The 16,027-nt window shown below is 35.8% G+C and overlaps 1 protein-coding gene across 2 annotated transcripts in view; it reads left to right on the top strand.

Annotated features, from left to right (window-relative positions):
• LOC109085398 (EGF-containing fibulin-like extracellular matrix protein 1) overlaps positions 1-15,016 on the top strand; it is a 19,755-nt gene extending 4,739 nt beyond the window's left edge. For both annotated transcript variants that reach the window (XM_042749690.1, XM_042749691.1), the window contains exons 5-9: positions 5,359-5,478; positions 6,608-6,727; positions 7,354-7,477; positions 7,586-7,778; positions 9,680-15,016. In XM_042749690.1, coding sequence (XP_042605624.1) covers positions 5,359-5,478; positions 6,608-6,727; positions 7,354-7,477; positions 7,586-7,778; positions 9,680-9,841 — 719 coding nt within the window. In that variant the 3' untranslated portion in view covers positions 9,842-15,016. The remainder of the gene's footprint in view (positions 1-5,358; positions 5,479-6,607; positions 6,728-7,353; positions 7,478-7,585; positions 7,779-9,679) is intronic.
• The last annotated feature ends 1,011 nt before the right edge of the window (positions 15,017-16,027 follow it).

The following is a 16,027-nucleotide window of genomic DNA, read 5'->3' as shown; positions in this document are numbered from 1 at the left end:
ATAAACTCAGAATCGCGACACATTTACTTGGAATCGTGAGACATAAACTCAGAATTGTGACACATTTACTCGGAATCGTGAGACATAAACTCAGAATCGCGACACATTTACTCGGAATCGTGAGACATACACTCAGAATCGCAACACATTTACTCGGAATCGTGAGACATACACTCAGAATCGTGACACATTTACTCTGAATCGTGAGACATAAACTCAGAATTGCGACACATTTACTCGGAATCGTGAGACATAAACTCAGAATCGCGACACATTTACTCGGAATCGTGAGACATACACTCAGAATTGCGACACATTTACTCGGAATCGTGAGACATACACTCAGAATTGCGACACATTTACTCGGAATCTTGAGACATAAACTCAGAATCGCGACACATTTACTCGGAATTGTGAGACATACACTCAGAATCGCGACACATTTACTCGGAATCGTGAGACATAAACTCAGAATTGAGACACATTAACTCGGAATCGTGAGACAAACTCAGAATCGCGACACATTTACTCGGAATCTTGAGACATACACTCAGAATTGCGACATTTACTCGGAATCGTGAGACATAAACTCAGAATCGCGACACATTTACTCGGAATCTTGAAACAAACTCAGAATCGCAACACATTTACTCGGAATCGTGAGACAAACTCAGAATTGCGACATTTACTCGGAATCGTGAGACATAAACTCAGAATCGCGACACATTTACTCGGAATCGTGAGACATAAACTCAGAATCGCGACACATTTACTCGGAATCTTGAGACAAACTCAGAATCGTGACACATTTACTCGGAATCGTGAGACATAAACTCAGAATCACGACACATTTACTCTGAATCTTGAGACAAACTCAGAATCGTGACACATTTACTCGGAATCGTGAGACAAACTCAGAATCACGACACATTTACTCGGAATCGTGAGACATAAACTCAGAATCGCGACACATTTACTCGGAATCGTGAGACAAACTCAGAATTGCGACATTTACTCGGAATCTTGAGACAAACTCAGAATCGCGACACATTTACTCGGAATCTTGAGACAAACTCAGAATCGCAACACATTTACTCAGAATCGTGAGACATAAACTCAGAATCGCGACACATTTACTCTGAATCTTGAGAAAAACTCAGAATCGTGACACATTTACTCGGAATCGTGAGACATAAACTCAGAATCACGACACATTTACTCGGAATCGTGAGACATAAACTCAGAATCGCGACACATTTACTCGGAATCGTGAGACAAACTCAGAATCGCGACACATTTACTCGGAATCGTGAGACATAAACTCAGAATCGCGACACATTTACTCTGAATCTTGAGACAAACTCAGAATCGTGACACATTTACTCGGAATCGTGAGACAAACTCAGAATCGCGACACATTTACTCGGAATCGTGAGACATAAACTCAGAATCGCGACACATTTACTCGGAATCGTGAGACAAACTCAGAATTGCGACATTTACTCGGAATCTTGAGACAAACTCAGAATCGCGACATATTTACTCGGAATCTTGAGACAAACTCAGAATCGCAACACATTTACTCGGAATCGTGAGACAAACTCAGAATCGCGACACATTTACTCGGAATCGTGAGACATAAACTCAGAATCGCGACACATTTACTCGGAATCGTGAGACAAACTCAGAATTGCGACATTTACTCGGAATCTTGAGACAAACTCAGAATCGCGACACATTTACTCGGAATCTTGAGACAAACTCATAATTGCGACACTTTTACTCGGAATCATGAGACAAACTCAGAATTGCGACATTTACTCGGAATCGTGAGACATAAACTCAGAATTGCGAGATATAAACTCAGAATTTCAAGATATAAGCTCAGAATTGCAAGATGTGAACACTGAATTGTGAGAAATAAAATCTGAATTGTGTAAAATAAACTCTGAATTCATAACATAAAATCTTAATTGTGAAAAATAAACTCTGAATTCATGAGATATAAGCTCAGAATTGTGAGATATAAACTCTGAATTGCAAGATATAAACTCCTCCAACCTGACTTTTTTGTTCACAATTGCGAGATGTAGTTGTGAGATAAAAGGTCACAGTTACTAAGCTTTTTATGCCATGGTGGAAACAACCTTCCATAGTACCCAGGGCTTCCTTAAATTCAAAATGGCAAAAAAAAAAAAATTGCAAAGACACATACACACATTCAAAGACACAGATTAATTTAGATTCTATGAGCAAAAATGAATTATAGCACCACCTTGTGTCCAATTCTCACAAAATATTGTACATAGCTTCTTGTGGACACCCTTCACATATACACTAAATTTCACAATGATCAAATTAGATTTTCACATAAATTTGATTGTGTGTTTGGTTAATTGGTTCAAAACCGCATACTTATAGACAATAGATGTACTATATAGAATGCCAAAATAGTAGTATGTCAAAATCCTTAGTATTCATGAAATAACCTAGATGGTTTACTACTTCCGCCAAGATTTTTGATGGCACATCCAATGGACACTATTCTATCCCATAAGCCCATGGAAGAATAATTATAAATGCTGATTCGCACACACTGTTCACAAGAATGAGTGGAATGTGTATATGCGAAGTTTAGTTTGTGTGTAGATGATACACTCATAATTCTGTGGCTTACAATTCCTTAGTAGCAAAAATTTTAATTATCTTTTTAGCCTACAGCTTTTAGGCTTCCAGTACCTGAAATATTATCGATATAAATGTTGTTTGCAAAATATAAATTTTGTCAACATACACAGTTAATTTTGAGAGGCCATATTTAAAATACTGGACGGAAGATGATCTCTCTGTGCAGAATGTGTAGTTAACAAGCAAACAAGCCAAACGCTGACCCCTTGGGAAGTTATGATGTCATTCTTTGGGAAGTCATTGTGTCTGTTCAGAGGATGCAGTGCCAGAAATCTGCTTCCTCTGGGTCTATCTTCTTCTATCTGGTGAATAAAACTATTTTTGTGTGTGTGCTAATGGTGCTAATTCTTTCCCAACTTGATAGAGGGCTCAGTCATGTTACAGCACGCAGAATCCCTGTGTTAGAAGCAAACAATTTAGATTGCTTAAACCATTCACGATGAGACTGAAAGACAAGAATTTCAAAGACATGCCAACTAACATGTCATCCAACAAGAATAATACATTTGTTTCCCAATCTTAAATCATTTTATTAGATACTACAAGCAATCATTTGCACTGATTCTGTTTGCTGTAATACTTGATAACGGATTCCACTGCTGCTAAAAGGCTCAGGAAAGATCAGTGTCTATTTTAATACTAGGCAAAGTTGGCTTTTACTGGTTAGCACTGTTTGGTTTTGTTGCTTGCTGGTGAATCATAACATTAAGGAGCAAAACATAGCTGCTGCTGCAGCTTTAATATCAGTTTCATGTTTCCATTTAAATGTCATGCAGTTTTAACCATCAACATGTAATAATATATTTAACTTTATATTTACATGTCTTAGTAATTATTTTCACATAAGCTTTTTTAAATAGATATTAAAAATTGTTTTACACAGAAAGAATTATTAATTCTTAAATTTTAGGGGTCGCACCACATGACATTTTACAGCCTGACCTAACCTTCTGATATTCAAAAATACTTACAGATAACTTGTTTCATATAATTTCCTATTTTATGTTTGTTTGTTTTTTTCTTCTCCTGCATGTGTATGTCGGTCGCACCACATAACTCTTTATTCAGTGGCCAAAGTTTTTTTCTCATGAGAAATAAAAAAAAAAAAAAAAACTTAATTTTATTCATTTAAGATTTTTTGTTTTTGTCTTGGAAAAAGAAACTTTTAAATATTTTAATGCGACTAACTATATTTAATGCATATAACACTAATATTATGAATTTTTGGCAAGTTGCACCACATGACATTTAACCACCTGAACACTGTCAAAAAGTTCAAATGATATTTTAAACTTTTTCTTGACCTTGTCCTCTCTTTCATAGCTTGTGCACATTGGATGCACCGCATGACTTTTTAAAAATGTTAATAAGCATTGAAGCAGTATTGTTCAAAATTAAAATCAATCAATAAATACATTTTTTTTTTATTGTATTAATATATAATTTAATTTATTTAAATTATCTTTATCATTATTATTATTATTATTATTATTAAATAAATTGTAAATAATAATAATAATAATAATAATGCCATTAATCTGATACCTGGTATACATAAACTTTGTCTCCAGGCAAACAAGTGTGTAGTGCAAACCAATGTTTTTTGATTTAAGCCATTGTTGTGTGCAATATTCTTCAGACATTCAGAAAAAAGGACTTTTGGTTGGTTCGCGCACATGCTCTTGGAGACTAACCTCGGTTCAAATGGCCCTTCAGCGACTATACTTTTTGTTATAATCCAGCTACCAGAGTTTATGTGGTTTTGTTTGAGGAAGTATGGGTCAGGACATGTATCTATCAGCCCATTAAAATGAGTCAACAATTAGCTCGGGCCTCTTCCCGCAAAACAGAGTCAGCCTTCCTGCAATGTTTACATATTTTCGGCCAGTCTCTTTCAGAAGTGCCTTGGCAGTGATTCCTCTGGAATCTAACACCGGTTTGCTGGAATCAAATCACCGTCATGTGGGTGATCACAGACTCCAGGTGTGTCTCTCTCAAAGAGGTGGGCAAGAAAAAAAAGCATGTTTTTCATCTGAACTCTTGCCCGCGAGGCCTTGCCTCATTTTTTCCGGCCAGATTGGATAACAGCAGTGCTGAACCCCCTGAAAGGGCCCAAACGCTGGTCAGCAAAGCTTTGGAAACACTCGGCAAGAGGCCTCCCGGGGGTCTTCGGATCTGTGCGGTGACATTATTCTCCCATTAATGCCTCAAATAGGTCACTTAGGAGCCTAGGAAGAATCCGCCTTGTTTGGATGAGGAGGTTTTGCACTCACACGTGTTGCACATCCAATAGTCTGTATATGAATCACAGAAAACTGGCCTATTCTTAGGCCTTTGTATACAGTTACTTGACCAAACCTGGCAGATAAGCGCAGGCCACCCACGATGGCCCTCACAGCGTGATAGGACACTTTCTGCACTCCAGAACGAAGCTGGAAACCTCGCCAGACATACCAAAGAATGATTAGGAGTGCAGAAAAGATGTGTGTTTTGGAATATGTTACCTGTTGTTTTAAATAAGTGCCATTATTAGTGTTATATTTAAGGGACTGAATGAAATAGGCAATTGGCAATGACCAGTTATTTGGTTTATTACTCATGCACTCTCATTTTTAATTTCATCATCTATCATTAATGTTCAATTGTGTGTGTTTTTTTTTTTTTTTACAGATGTGAATGAATGTATTACTGCAAACCCATGCCAACATCAGTGCTACAATCTGATTGGCTCTTTCATCTGCCAGTGTGAAGTCGGATATGAACTGGCTTCAGACTCAGTCTCCTGCCAAGGTTATTTTTTTTTTTTAATGTATTTTAAAAAGTATAACCTTTGAAGTTTTTGAAAGTAAATATAATTTGAATATACCTGGATATTTTAAACCTTGCATCAGATTTCATCAACATTAATCTTGATGTGTATGTAAACAAATAATGTATTGACAGCTAACATCTACAAAAAGTTATCACACTATCCTGTTGTAGCCAATCAGAACAATATAATCATAATCAAACAGTATTTCAAGGTGATAACGGTTTATTTTTATATATATATTATGATATAAAGTAAATTTTAAGTTTTGTTTTAATTACTTCTAGTAACTTGCATATTGCATGCTTTCCAATGGCAATGTTATCTTAGCAGGCTAATCTGTTAGCATGCTATCCTTAGGCAAACTGAAACAAAGATAAACATTACATTTGAAGTAGGTTTAATTATATAATGTGAATATTTGGTTATATAAGACATTCAAAAGACATTAAGTGAGGTACTTTGATAGGCTATTTAAATGGTCTTTTACAAGCTACTTAGCACTAAAAGTATTTGCACACTTAAGCCACTCTTAAAACATCTCAATGTCTTTGCATTTGACGATTAAATATATTAAATTACGTGGCATTTGTTTAAAAGGAAGATACCAGGAGGACTATTTCAATCAAAAACAAACAAACAAAAAAACTTAGTTTACACCAAGAATGATAACTAGTCAAAACCAAAGGACGATAACTTTCTGATAACAATTTTGTCATCTGCCACTTTAAATGCTCATGCCCTTTAAAGTCAGTTGGATTCTGATTGGCTGTCAGTGTTTACTGCTCATCAGCTGGAAATAAATAGTTCTGAAAGTGACTTTAACAAGATTGTTTCTCTGTGTTGTCATCATTGTGGTTTGGACTTTGCTGTTAGAATTAGAATGATTATGGAAAATCTGATTATGGAATATAGTCATCATCCTTGACTGTTGATATACTGTTTTAGATGAAGACTTAAAGCATGTGGACACTTTCTGGTTGTCCTATGTTAGTACAGTGTTATCTGTGGTAATCAAGATTAGGTCCACAAACATTAAATTGACAGTAACCACAGTAATGAGCAATATTATGTCATTCTGTGAGTTTCATTCTCATTCGTGTTTTCCAGATATCAATGAGTGTGAATTCTCAAATTACATGTGCCAGTTCCAGTGTGTGAATCAGCCCGGCGGATACCAGTGTGTGTGTCCTGATGGATACCAGCTCCAAGGGACGCGGATGTGCCAAGGTACATTCCAGTTTCTGCCAGGCTCCTGAAGTGGCTTCAGAAGATACTCATTGACCTTTTTTTATTGTATGGTGTAACAGACTGTTTCCTGTACATATGACATTAAACTCTTGAAACTTAAATCTTTTCCAACCCGTTAAAGGGTTAGTTCACCCAAATATGAAAATTCTGTCATTGATTACTCACCCTCATGTTGTTCCAAACCCGTAAGACCTCCGTTCATCTTCGGAACACAGTTTAAGATATTTTTGATGAAATCCGAGAGCTCTCTACACATACGGTGCTGCTGACACAGAACAGCATTTGTTGTTTTCGTATGTGATACTCTCCAAAATTACACTATAGTGTGACACGGAGGAGACAAAATTTTTAATAAAGTCATTATTTTTGTTTTCTTTGCGCACAAAAAGTATTCTCGTAGCTTTGTAAAGTTATGGTTGAACCACTGATGTCACGTGTACTATTATAACGATGTCCTTGCTACGTTTCTGAGCTTTGATCCGGGAAAGGATCCTTGCTGTTTATGGGAGGGTCAGAAAGCTCTCGGATTTCATCAAAAATATCTTAATTTGTGTTCTGAAGATGAACGAAGGTCTTAATTTTTGGGCGAACTATCTCTTTAATAGATATAAACGAGTGTGAAACAGCACACAACTGCAGAGAAGATGAAATGTGTTGGAATTACTATGGAGGATTCCGTTGCTATCCCAGAAACCCCTGCCGTGAGCCATACGTCAAAACAGGCGAAGGGTGCGTCTAATCTCCTGATAAAATCATATCCTGTGTTGCAGGAAAAAAAAAGTTTTATTAATTGATCCTCAAATCTGTTTGACAAACTGTTTACCTCTCTATCAACAGACGCTGTAGGTGCCAGTCACCAAATGTTTGCCGAGGACTGCCGCCTGTCATTGTCTACAAGTACATGAGCATCTTTTCCGAACGCTCAGTGCCTGCGGATATCTTCCAGATTCAAGCTACCAGTGTCTACCCCAACATGGTAAACACCTTCACCATTAAATCCGGCAACGAGGGAGGAGAATTCTACCTGAGGGTAAGATCTGTGATTGCAGCCTTGCAGTTAGTTATTTATTTTTACCAGCGTTGGGTGTAATGTATTACTTAGTAATTAACTACTAATTTAATTACTTTCCCTTTAAAAGTAAAGTAAGGGATCACTATTAGCTTTTCTGTAATTTAATTACTGTTACTTCTAATGTAATAGCATTAAACTGTATAAACTATAGAAAATTCTGTATAAAACAATTGTGGATTAAACATCAAAGTTTAACATCTAATGTAAAAATGTATGTTTTAATGTAACCTTCTCCCTTTAAATACTTTGGTCAGTTCAAGAATAATTTATGCAATTTATATTGTTTATTTGAAAAAATTAAAATGGCAGTTTCATGTCTATCCTTGTGTTAGAGGTTTTAGATATACAAGATTTAGAAAGTAATTAATAAGTAATGCAATACTTTTTTTAAGAAAGAGTAATTAATTCACTAATTTAATTACACTGTATAAGATATTATTAGCTAGTAATGAATTGCCTTTTTTTAAGAGTAACGTACTGTACTCAGCACTGAGTTGTTACTAACCATAAACCTAACACTTTCAGTTCTATGTTATTTCAATACTGTAACAGTTTGGATGTATAACTTATTAAACATAGTAGATTGCTTAAATTTTAGACATATTACTTTCAAGCATTAATAATTAAATAGCACATTATAATCGAATAGATATTAACCAAAGACATTTATTTTCCAAAGTTTGTGACAACAAAATCAAAAAAAAATAAGTATAAAAACATCACAGGTAAAATAAGTATAATAACATCTTTAGCTTATTTAGACGTAATGTTCTTGTGCTTTTTGCCTAGAAAATATTAGTATTTTGTAAAGGACTTTTATTTTCCCATAATAAACCAACTATTGATCTTGTCAAAATAACTTAATATAATGAAATCCCAATATTTTTTTAATGAGAGATACTTGCTTTTATACTCTATTTAAACCCATGGAATTCCTCTACCAAAAACATGTTCTGTTGTCCACCCTACATTTAAAGTGTTTTGGGGTTAAAGTTACAGGACTGAAGATGCAAAAATGTCTAATAAACACCTCAGCTAGCAAATATCATTGCATAACACTAGATTACAGTCATTTGTATACTTTTGCAATTCTTATACTTTTATACCATGCATTCTTATACTTTGGAGTTGAACTATTGAGAGTGATGATGTAACTACAATGTAAACATAATGAAAAATTGACAAAGACTGTAAGATACAGTCTATTTACCTTTGTATGAACCGGTCACATTTCTCTTCCAAAACAGGTTAAACTTCAACACTGTTACATTTAAGATGTATGGGGTTGAATGTCACTGGATTGTAGATAAGTGCACAAAATCTGATTATTATTTACAATCAGTATTCTTGTGCTTTTTGTCAAGACTGACAAACTTGAACTTGACAATATAACTGTAAACATAATAAAAAAAACTGATAGAGACTCACCTGTGTTTGAACCCACAATATTTATTTTGCAAAACATTTTTAGTGCAAACCCTGTTACATTTAAAATATCTAGGGTTGAAGATCAGTGCAAAAATGTCTTGTAACCTCCTTAGCTGGCACAGCACAACACCAGATTATTTACAGTTAGCATTCTTCTGCTTTCTGCCAAGAAAATATTTTTTTCTGTAAAAGAGTGATCACTATTGCTTTCCCATAACAGAGTTGAACAATTGAGCAGGGCAATATAACTGTAAACAATAAAAGCTAATAGAGAATGTAAGAGATTCTTAGTTGTGTCTAAACCCATGACATTCCTTTTTCAAAATAGGTTTAGTATCAACCCTGTTACATTAAAAAATGGATTACTGTGATTTATATCACTGTCTCGTGGTGAAGCCTCTTCAGTGATTAGCTTTTTCTTTGTCTTTCAGCGCTCCAGTAATGTAAGTGCCATGTTGGTGATGACCAAAGCTTTGACTGGACCTAGAGAACATGTTGTGGACCTGGAGATGGTCACCCAGAGTAATGTCTTGAGCTACCGTTCCAGCTCACTGCTGAGACTCACCATTATTGTGGGTCCATACCCTTTCTAAATCATCTAGATCGACTGAATCAGCACCTTGGTTTTATGTGTGTACTGCAGCTTTACGATGTTTAAAAATGTTCAACACAGCATGGCTACCTGGTTGTAGTCTAGATCAGTGTTTCTTAACTGGTTGGTTGAGACCCAAAAATGTGTCAAAAACCAGTTCTAAATCAACCAATAGATATTAATGTTTGATTTTAAAGTTTTATGCGAGTTTTATGCGAGTTCACGTTTGTATGATGAATCTTTTGTATAATAAATTTTGATACTGTGTTGGGTTGCCATTTAATGTCCTTTGTAAAATGTAGGTCTTGAAACAAAACTGGCTGAGAACCACTGGTCTAGATCGTCGCATATTCACTGGGTTTCAAACAGGAATTGGTTTATTAGTCATAAAATGTAGGTTGTCTGGTTTACTAAAGTTTTCAAGTAACTTGTACTTTGGAAAATGAAAGTCAAGGTCAGAAAGGGTGACATGAAGGCCAAGAAATATCTGAAAAACAACACAGCTGGATACCAGAAGGAAACAGTTGCTCAAGTTTCATTCTGAAAAGCACTCACAGGTTATTCTTTGTCTTGGTAGCAAGAGGTTTGCAAGATTCTGTTGCATGTCAGAATTTTAAATGGATAGCTCATCCAAAAAGTGGGTCTATCATTCTTATGTTGTTGTAAACTCATATGACTTTCTTATTATCATCATATTATGTCGTGGCCACGAGATCATTTTGTCGAGGTAAAGACATCCTTTTGTCGTGGCCTCCAGATGCTGTGTTGAGGGAACTACATATTTTTCTCGTGGCCACGAGTTTAATGCATAACCAAACCTGCATGACCACAGCAACCTGGGATTATCAGAGATGGATTCATTATATAACATATATTAACCATACATATATTATCCATAGACCTTGGCTACCGGACTGTATTACATACGATAGTCAACATTCAAATGAAGTTTATCATGAATAAATGTTACATAAAGTGCATAATATAAAATAGGCCTACAAGAAAACACATTTATCCATCCTACAGTCTTTTAAGTCCATTAACTGATCATCTTTTTCCAGTAATATTTGTATATTTTTATTAGGGGCCAAACACCGAAGGTGCATAGGCACCTATTGAAATGGTTGGTGTTCTTCTTCTTCTTCCGTTTCTTCTTCCGCTATTGAGTCTATGGCAGCCCATAGAACTGCTTGCATTAAAGTTGTAACATTTGGCACACTGATAGAGTATAGTCTCAAAATTAACCATAGCAAATTTAGAGTCTCTAACTGAAACCCTCTAGTGCAGGGGTGTCAAACTCAATTCCTTGAGGGCCAGAGCCCTGCAGAGTTTTGTTCCAGCCCTGCTCCAACACACATACCATGTAGTTTTCAAATAACCCAGAGGGACTTGATTAGTTCAATCAGGTGTGTTTAATTAGGGTTGAATCTAAACTCTACAGGGCTCCGGCCCTCCAGGAACTGAGTTTGACACCCCTGCTCTAGCGCCACCACCTGTCCAAAGTTTCATTTATGTTTATGCTAATAACTTTTGAACTGTAAGGCTCTTTAGTTTTTCTGCTATTTTCCGCTATTCACGCCAAAATTGCCTCAGATCACTTCAGACCATGCTGGCAAAAAGTTATGGAATTCAAGTTGATTCTTTAAACTGTTCTCGAATAACACGCGAACGAATTCGACAAAAAGCACGCAAAAATGGTTATGGGGCTATATCTCCGCAACAGTTTGGCGTATTGAGACCAAACTTGGTGAGTGTTATAATAAGCATGACCTGAGACTACCTGCAGTTTTTTTGGCACTGTGCCTCCTAGTGGTCAGGAGAATAATAATATTATTAAAAATAATATTTTTGCTTATAACTTCTAAATGGATTGGCTAAAAATCACAAAACTGGTCTCTTTAGATTGGGTGCATCATGCTGAGTCGAATGACTTCAAATTTTCCCATTTCAGCCATTTTGGGCGTCTGTCATTTTGGATTTTGTAGTAAAATGCTATATTTTATGAACACATTGATGTATGGTCACAAAACTTGGTATGAGTCATCAGCACGATGCCCTGAAGGAGCCTGAGAAGTTTCGAGTCAGCGTCACCTAGTGGTAAAATCAAATATACACATGCTTATAACTTTGGGTGTGGTCGACTTATTTTCATGGGAGTCGCCTTTGTAGACTCCTGAATCCTTGCCGAGTCCAGCGATACCAAACATGCTAGGTTTTGCCTTAAGGTTTGTGCAACATTGCATTTTAGCACTTAAAAAACATTTGCCAATATCTTAGAAACCGTTACTCCAATTGACACAAAACCACTGTAGGAAATTCGAAAACATAGCGGGCCTGCTATATGCCAATGCCCAATTGCCAAAATTTGATAGTAAGTGGCAAATGACACACGCATGTATGGGCACACTCTAAAAACTCTTCACCTCTTCGTGGCGCTATAATTGAACAAAATATGAAATTGCCATCGACTACAATAGATTATGTTGCTATATTTTACAAATGCATTGGTGTACCATTACGAAACTTTGTATGTACCATTGAGACCATGACCAGAAACACACCAAAAGGATTTGATTACAGCGCCATCTGTTGGTAAAAAGTGATAAGCCATTTAATCATATTACTAGTGGTTGTATTTATGATTTTTCAGCCATTTCAATTACAATCATCCTAAAATTGCTTTTATTACTCATTGTTGCGTTTGGTCTGATGCTCCATGCCATGCCTAGCTCCTCAATTTGCTTCTGGAGTGCTCGGCCCCGCAATTGCTACTTGCAGCTATATTTATTATTATTATTATTATTAGCCTATTATTATTGGTTATATTTTTATATTCGTTTATATTAATTTTTCCCTTCATTTCAATCTCTTAATGTTCTGATTACTTTTGTAAATAATAGCCTACTGTAAATGCTCGACATGCCAATAAAGCTTTGATTATGCTGACTGGAATTTTTGCTGGAATTTTTGCAGTTTAAATTTAACATATATTAAAAAAAAATTCGGCTAATTAATAGACCATAATTATAAATGCTATAGTATTTCATTGAGGAATTAATCATTCATGTACTTTCATTTGTAAATGAAAACACATCACGCTCATTTACCATCACACATGGGCATAAATACAATCATAAAGTCAAAACTTTATTGGCATAATTGTCAGGCGTTTATTTACGAAATATACGGCAGGCTAGCAAATGCTAGCATAATTATACAAAACGTTAACTAGGTAAAGCGATACATAAATTGAAAGGGGAAATAAGCATATATAACAATATAAAAATACAGCCCTAAAAAGTTAGTGTAGTAATAATAATAATAAGAAGAAGAATAATAATATACAAATATTAAATTAAATTTTTAATGTTAATAAAAATGTTTTATCTATTTTTGATAATCCAGGGTTGCTATGGTCACGCAGGTTTGTTTTCGTATTAATCTCGTGGCCACTCGTTCCCATTATGTTCCCATTATTATGTCGTGTTATTAAGTGAACCAAACATGTCACCTTACGGGCACCATACCATACAATAAACATCAATGGAGGAAAAAATCTCTGTGGTGCTCCAAAAATGACAAAACACCATAAAAATAGTCCATACGACTCTACAGCTACATTGTGAATCTTCCCAACAGACCAAAAAGTTATTCACTCAAAATACTCCCTTCTATCACAATTCAAAAATCTTTCACATGTCTTCAAATTGGTGTCACAGTTGGTTATGACTAATTCAATGGCCACCAACCATAAATGTTGGTCTGTTAGGGACCAATTACGAGGAACACAGTTTTACAGGAAGTGGAGTAGGAAAAATGCATGGTCTTGAGATGTGATTTTAAATAGTTGAATGTCTTTTCACTTGTGCACGTTTTTTTTTCACAGTGCACAAGACATTGCAAAATACACAAGCGCAATGGTCAAAGATGTCTGTTTCGCACATGTTTGCATAGAAAACCAATGGAAAATCAGTGCACTGGAATTCAAAAACACATACTGTATGAACATGGTGTGGCTTCAAAAATTACTTGTATCTGGGTTTTTTTTTTTTTTTTTTTTTTTGGGTATATTCGTCCTCATTCGCTCTCACTGTATGGAATAGTGCAGCATGAACATTCTGCTAAACTTCTCCTTTTTAGTTCCTCAGAATAAAGTAACCATATGAGTTTGGAATGACATGAAGATGAGCAAATGATAACAGAGTTACAATTTTTTTAACAAACAAACATTTTAATCTGTCAGTAAATCAAAGCTTTACACTTCGTACATGGATTGTGTAGAAACAGAATGTAATTATCAAAAAGTGCTTATAGATTCTTTATTAGAATTGACTTCTTAGCAGGGGAAAAGTGTTTTATAGGTGGAACATGTGGATAAAGCAAACAGAACTGCATAGAGTTAGGTGGAACAGTTTGTGTCGTAATCTAATGGCATCCTTAGCTAATGGAAATCTCTGAATGCTTCCTCCGCCTTGCAAATACTGCAGAAATGACCTCCTATCCTATGAGAAGAAGGCAATAATGTTTTGGAAACAGAAGTGATGTTTTCAGGAAATTGCTGGCAAGGGCTTTGGGTCGCATAAGCAATGGAACTCTTGCCTAACATGTCTGTATGTTTGCCAGAGCAGTGTTTGATCTTCTGCAGTGTTTCGTGTCGATGGTCTGTGACAAACACTGTTACTTAAACCGTTGCGTCACACCCGGCGCCCCCAGAGATGTGGTGGTGGGTGAGGCCGGAATGGTCCGCGCACCACCACGTTGCATGAAATTATTTTGGCAAGCGATCTCTATGTTGGCTGCTTCGAGATCTGACTTAGTATTTTAATGCAATGCTTGCAAATCAATCTGTATGTTGTCATTATCTGTTTTCTCATGATCAAACGCTTTGATTGATCACAGTGAATTTGTGAATGCTCCCCGGTTTTTCTCTTATTGAGATCATTTTTTCTCATATCTAAATTGATGTGGACCGGTTGATTCTGCTCAGTGAGGACAACAGGTCTTTGTATTGGTTTAACAAACTATAATCAATTGGATTTGCACCTTCCGTTCAGAAATTTTCTGTATTTTCAGTCTGCTCTCAAAGTTGCACTTTTTTTTTTTTTTTTACTCATTCATAGCCTTTGTGCCATTTATTCTGCTGTAAAGTTTTTGGAAATAAAAATAAATACAGTAACAGTTGTGTCATTTTGATTTGCTCAAAGCAAACGTAGCACCAGAAAAGAAGCATGTTGGAAAATGCTCATGTGCACAAAATGTAATCTTTTGCTTGTATTGCATAACGTGCATGGGTCAGTTTGGTATATTCCTGGAACAGTTTATGGGGACCACCAAGATTCATCTGCAGTTATTACCTCCCGCGGTTGCAGATGGGAATATGTAACTATGTGATGTTGTCATGACAATGGTTGAGCAGTTCCTGTAAGAATATTTACACACCGACAGCCCAGTCGCTTACAGAAAGCATGCAAGTGCAACCCATACATGAACTTCGTGTTTTTGCTTAGATTTTGATGCAAAACTACTATAAAATAAAAATTTGAGTATAAACTAAATGTGGAAGTAAAACATTGTGAGAATTACAAGAAAAAAATGGAAAACCCAACAAAATTTAGAATGTAAAGACATCTTTCTGATGGTTTTATCCGATTAATCATGAGATTAATTTGCGGCCTCATGTCTCTCATGGGATGAAGAGGATAAGTAAGTAAACCATGTAAGCTGAAGTAAACTGAAGTAAGTAAATTATGAGACTGGGTGGGTTAGAACCTAAAACCTTCAGGAAACGGCCTTGATATTTGAGCAGCCAAATACATACTACTTTACTACTATTAGCGTAACATGTTTGTATTTTCTGGGCCCAATGCAAACCCTTCACAATAATGAATGCAAAAGATAGCAATAGCACTAATGTAATGTCAAAGCAAAAAGCGGATTGTACAAGGCTGGAAATTGAAAACTGATTAAAAGTGTGAATGTATTTTGGTATTTGTAAGCAAATGAGAGTTTAGTTTAACTTGGTTTACTTAATGTAAGAGCCTCATCTGCTGGTTACTCAGAGTAGCGCATAATTTCCCACAGAGCTGAAATTCACCTCAGTTTTTACTCAAACTGAACTCAGCAGATAGTCTAACAACACGTTCTTGGATTTAGAAGTTCGTCAAGTGAGTGTGGTTTACCTTTTCTT

The sequence above is a fragment of the Cyprinus carpio genome, chromosome B22 (genome assembly GCF_018340385.1).
Source record: "Cyprinus carpio isolate SPL01 chromosome B22, ASM1834038v1, whole genome shotgun sequence".
Taxonomy (NCBI): domain Eukaryota; kingdom Metazoa; phylum Chordata; class Actinopteri; order Cypriniformes; family Cyprinidae; genus Cyprinus; species Cyprinus carpio.
The sequence above is the reverse complement of the archived record's forward strand: the minus strand, read 5'-3'. Positions and strand labels throughout refer to the sequence as shown.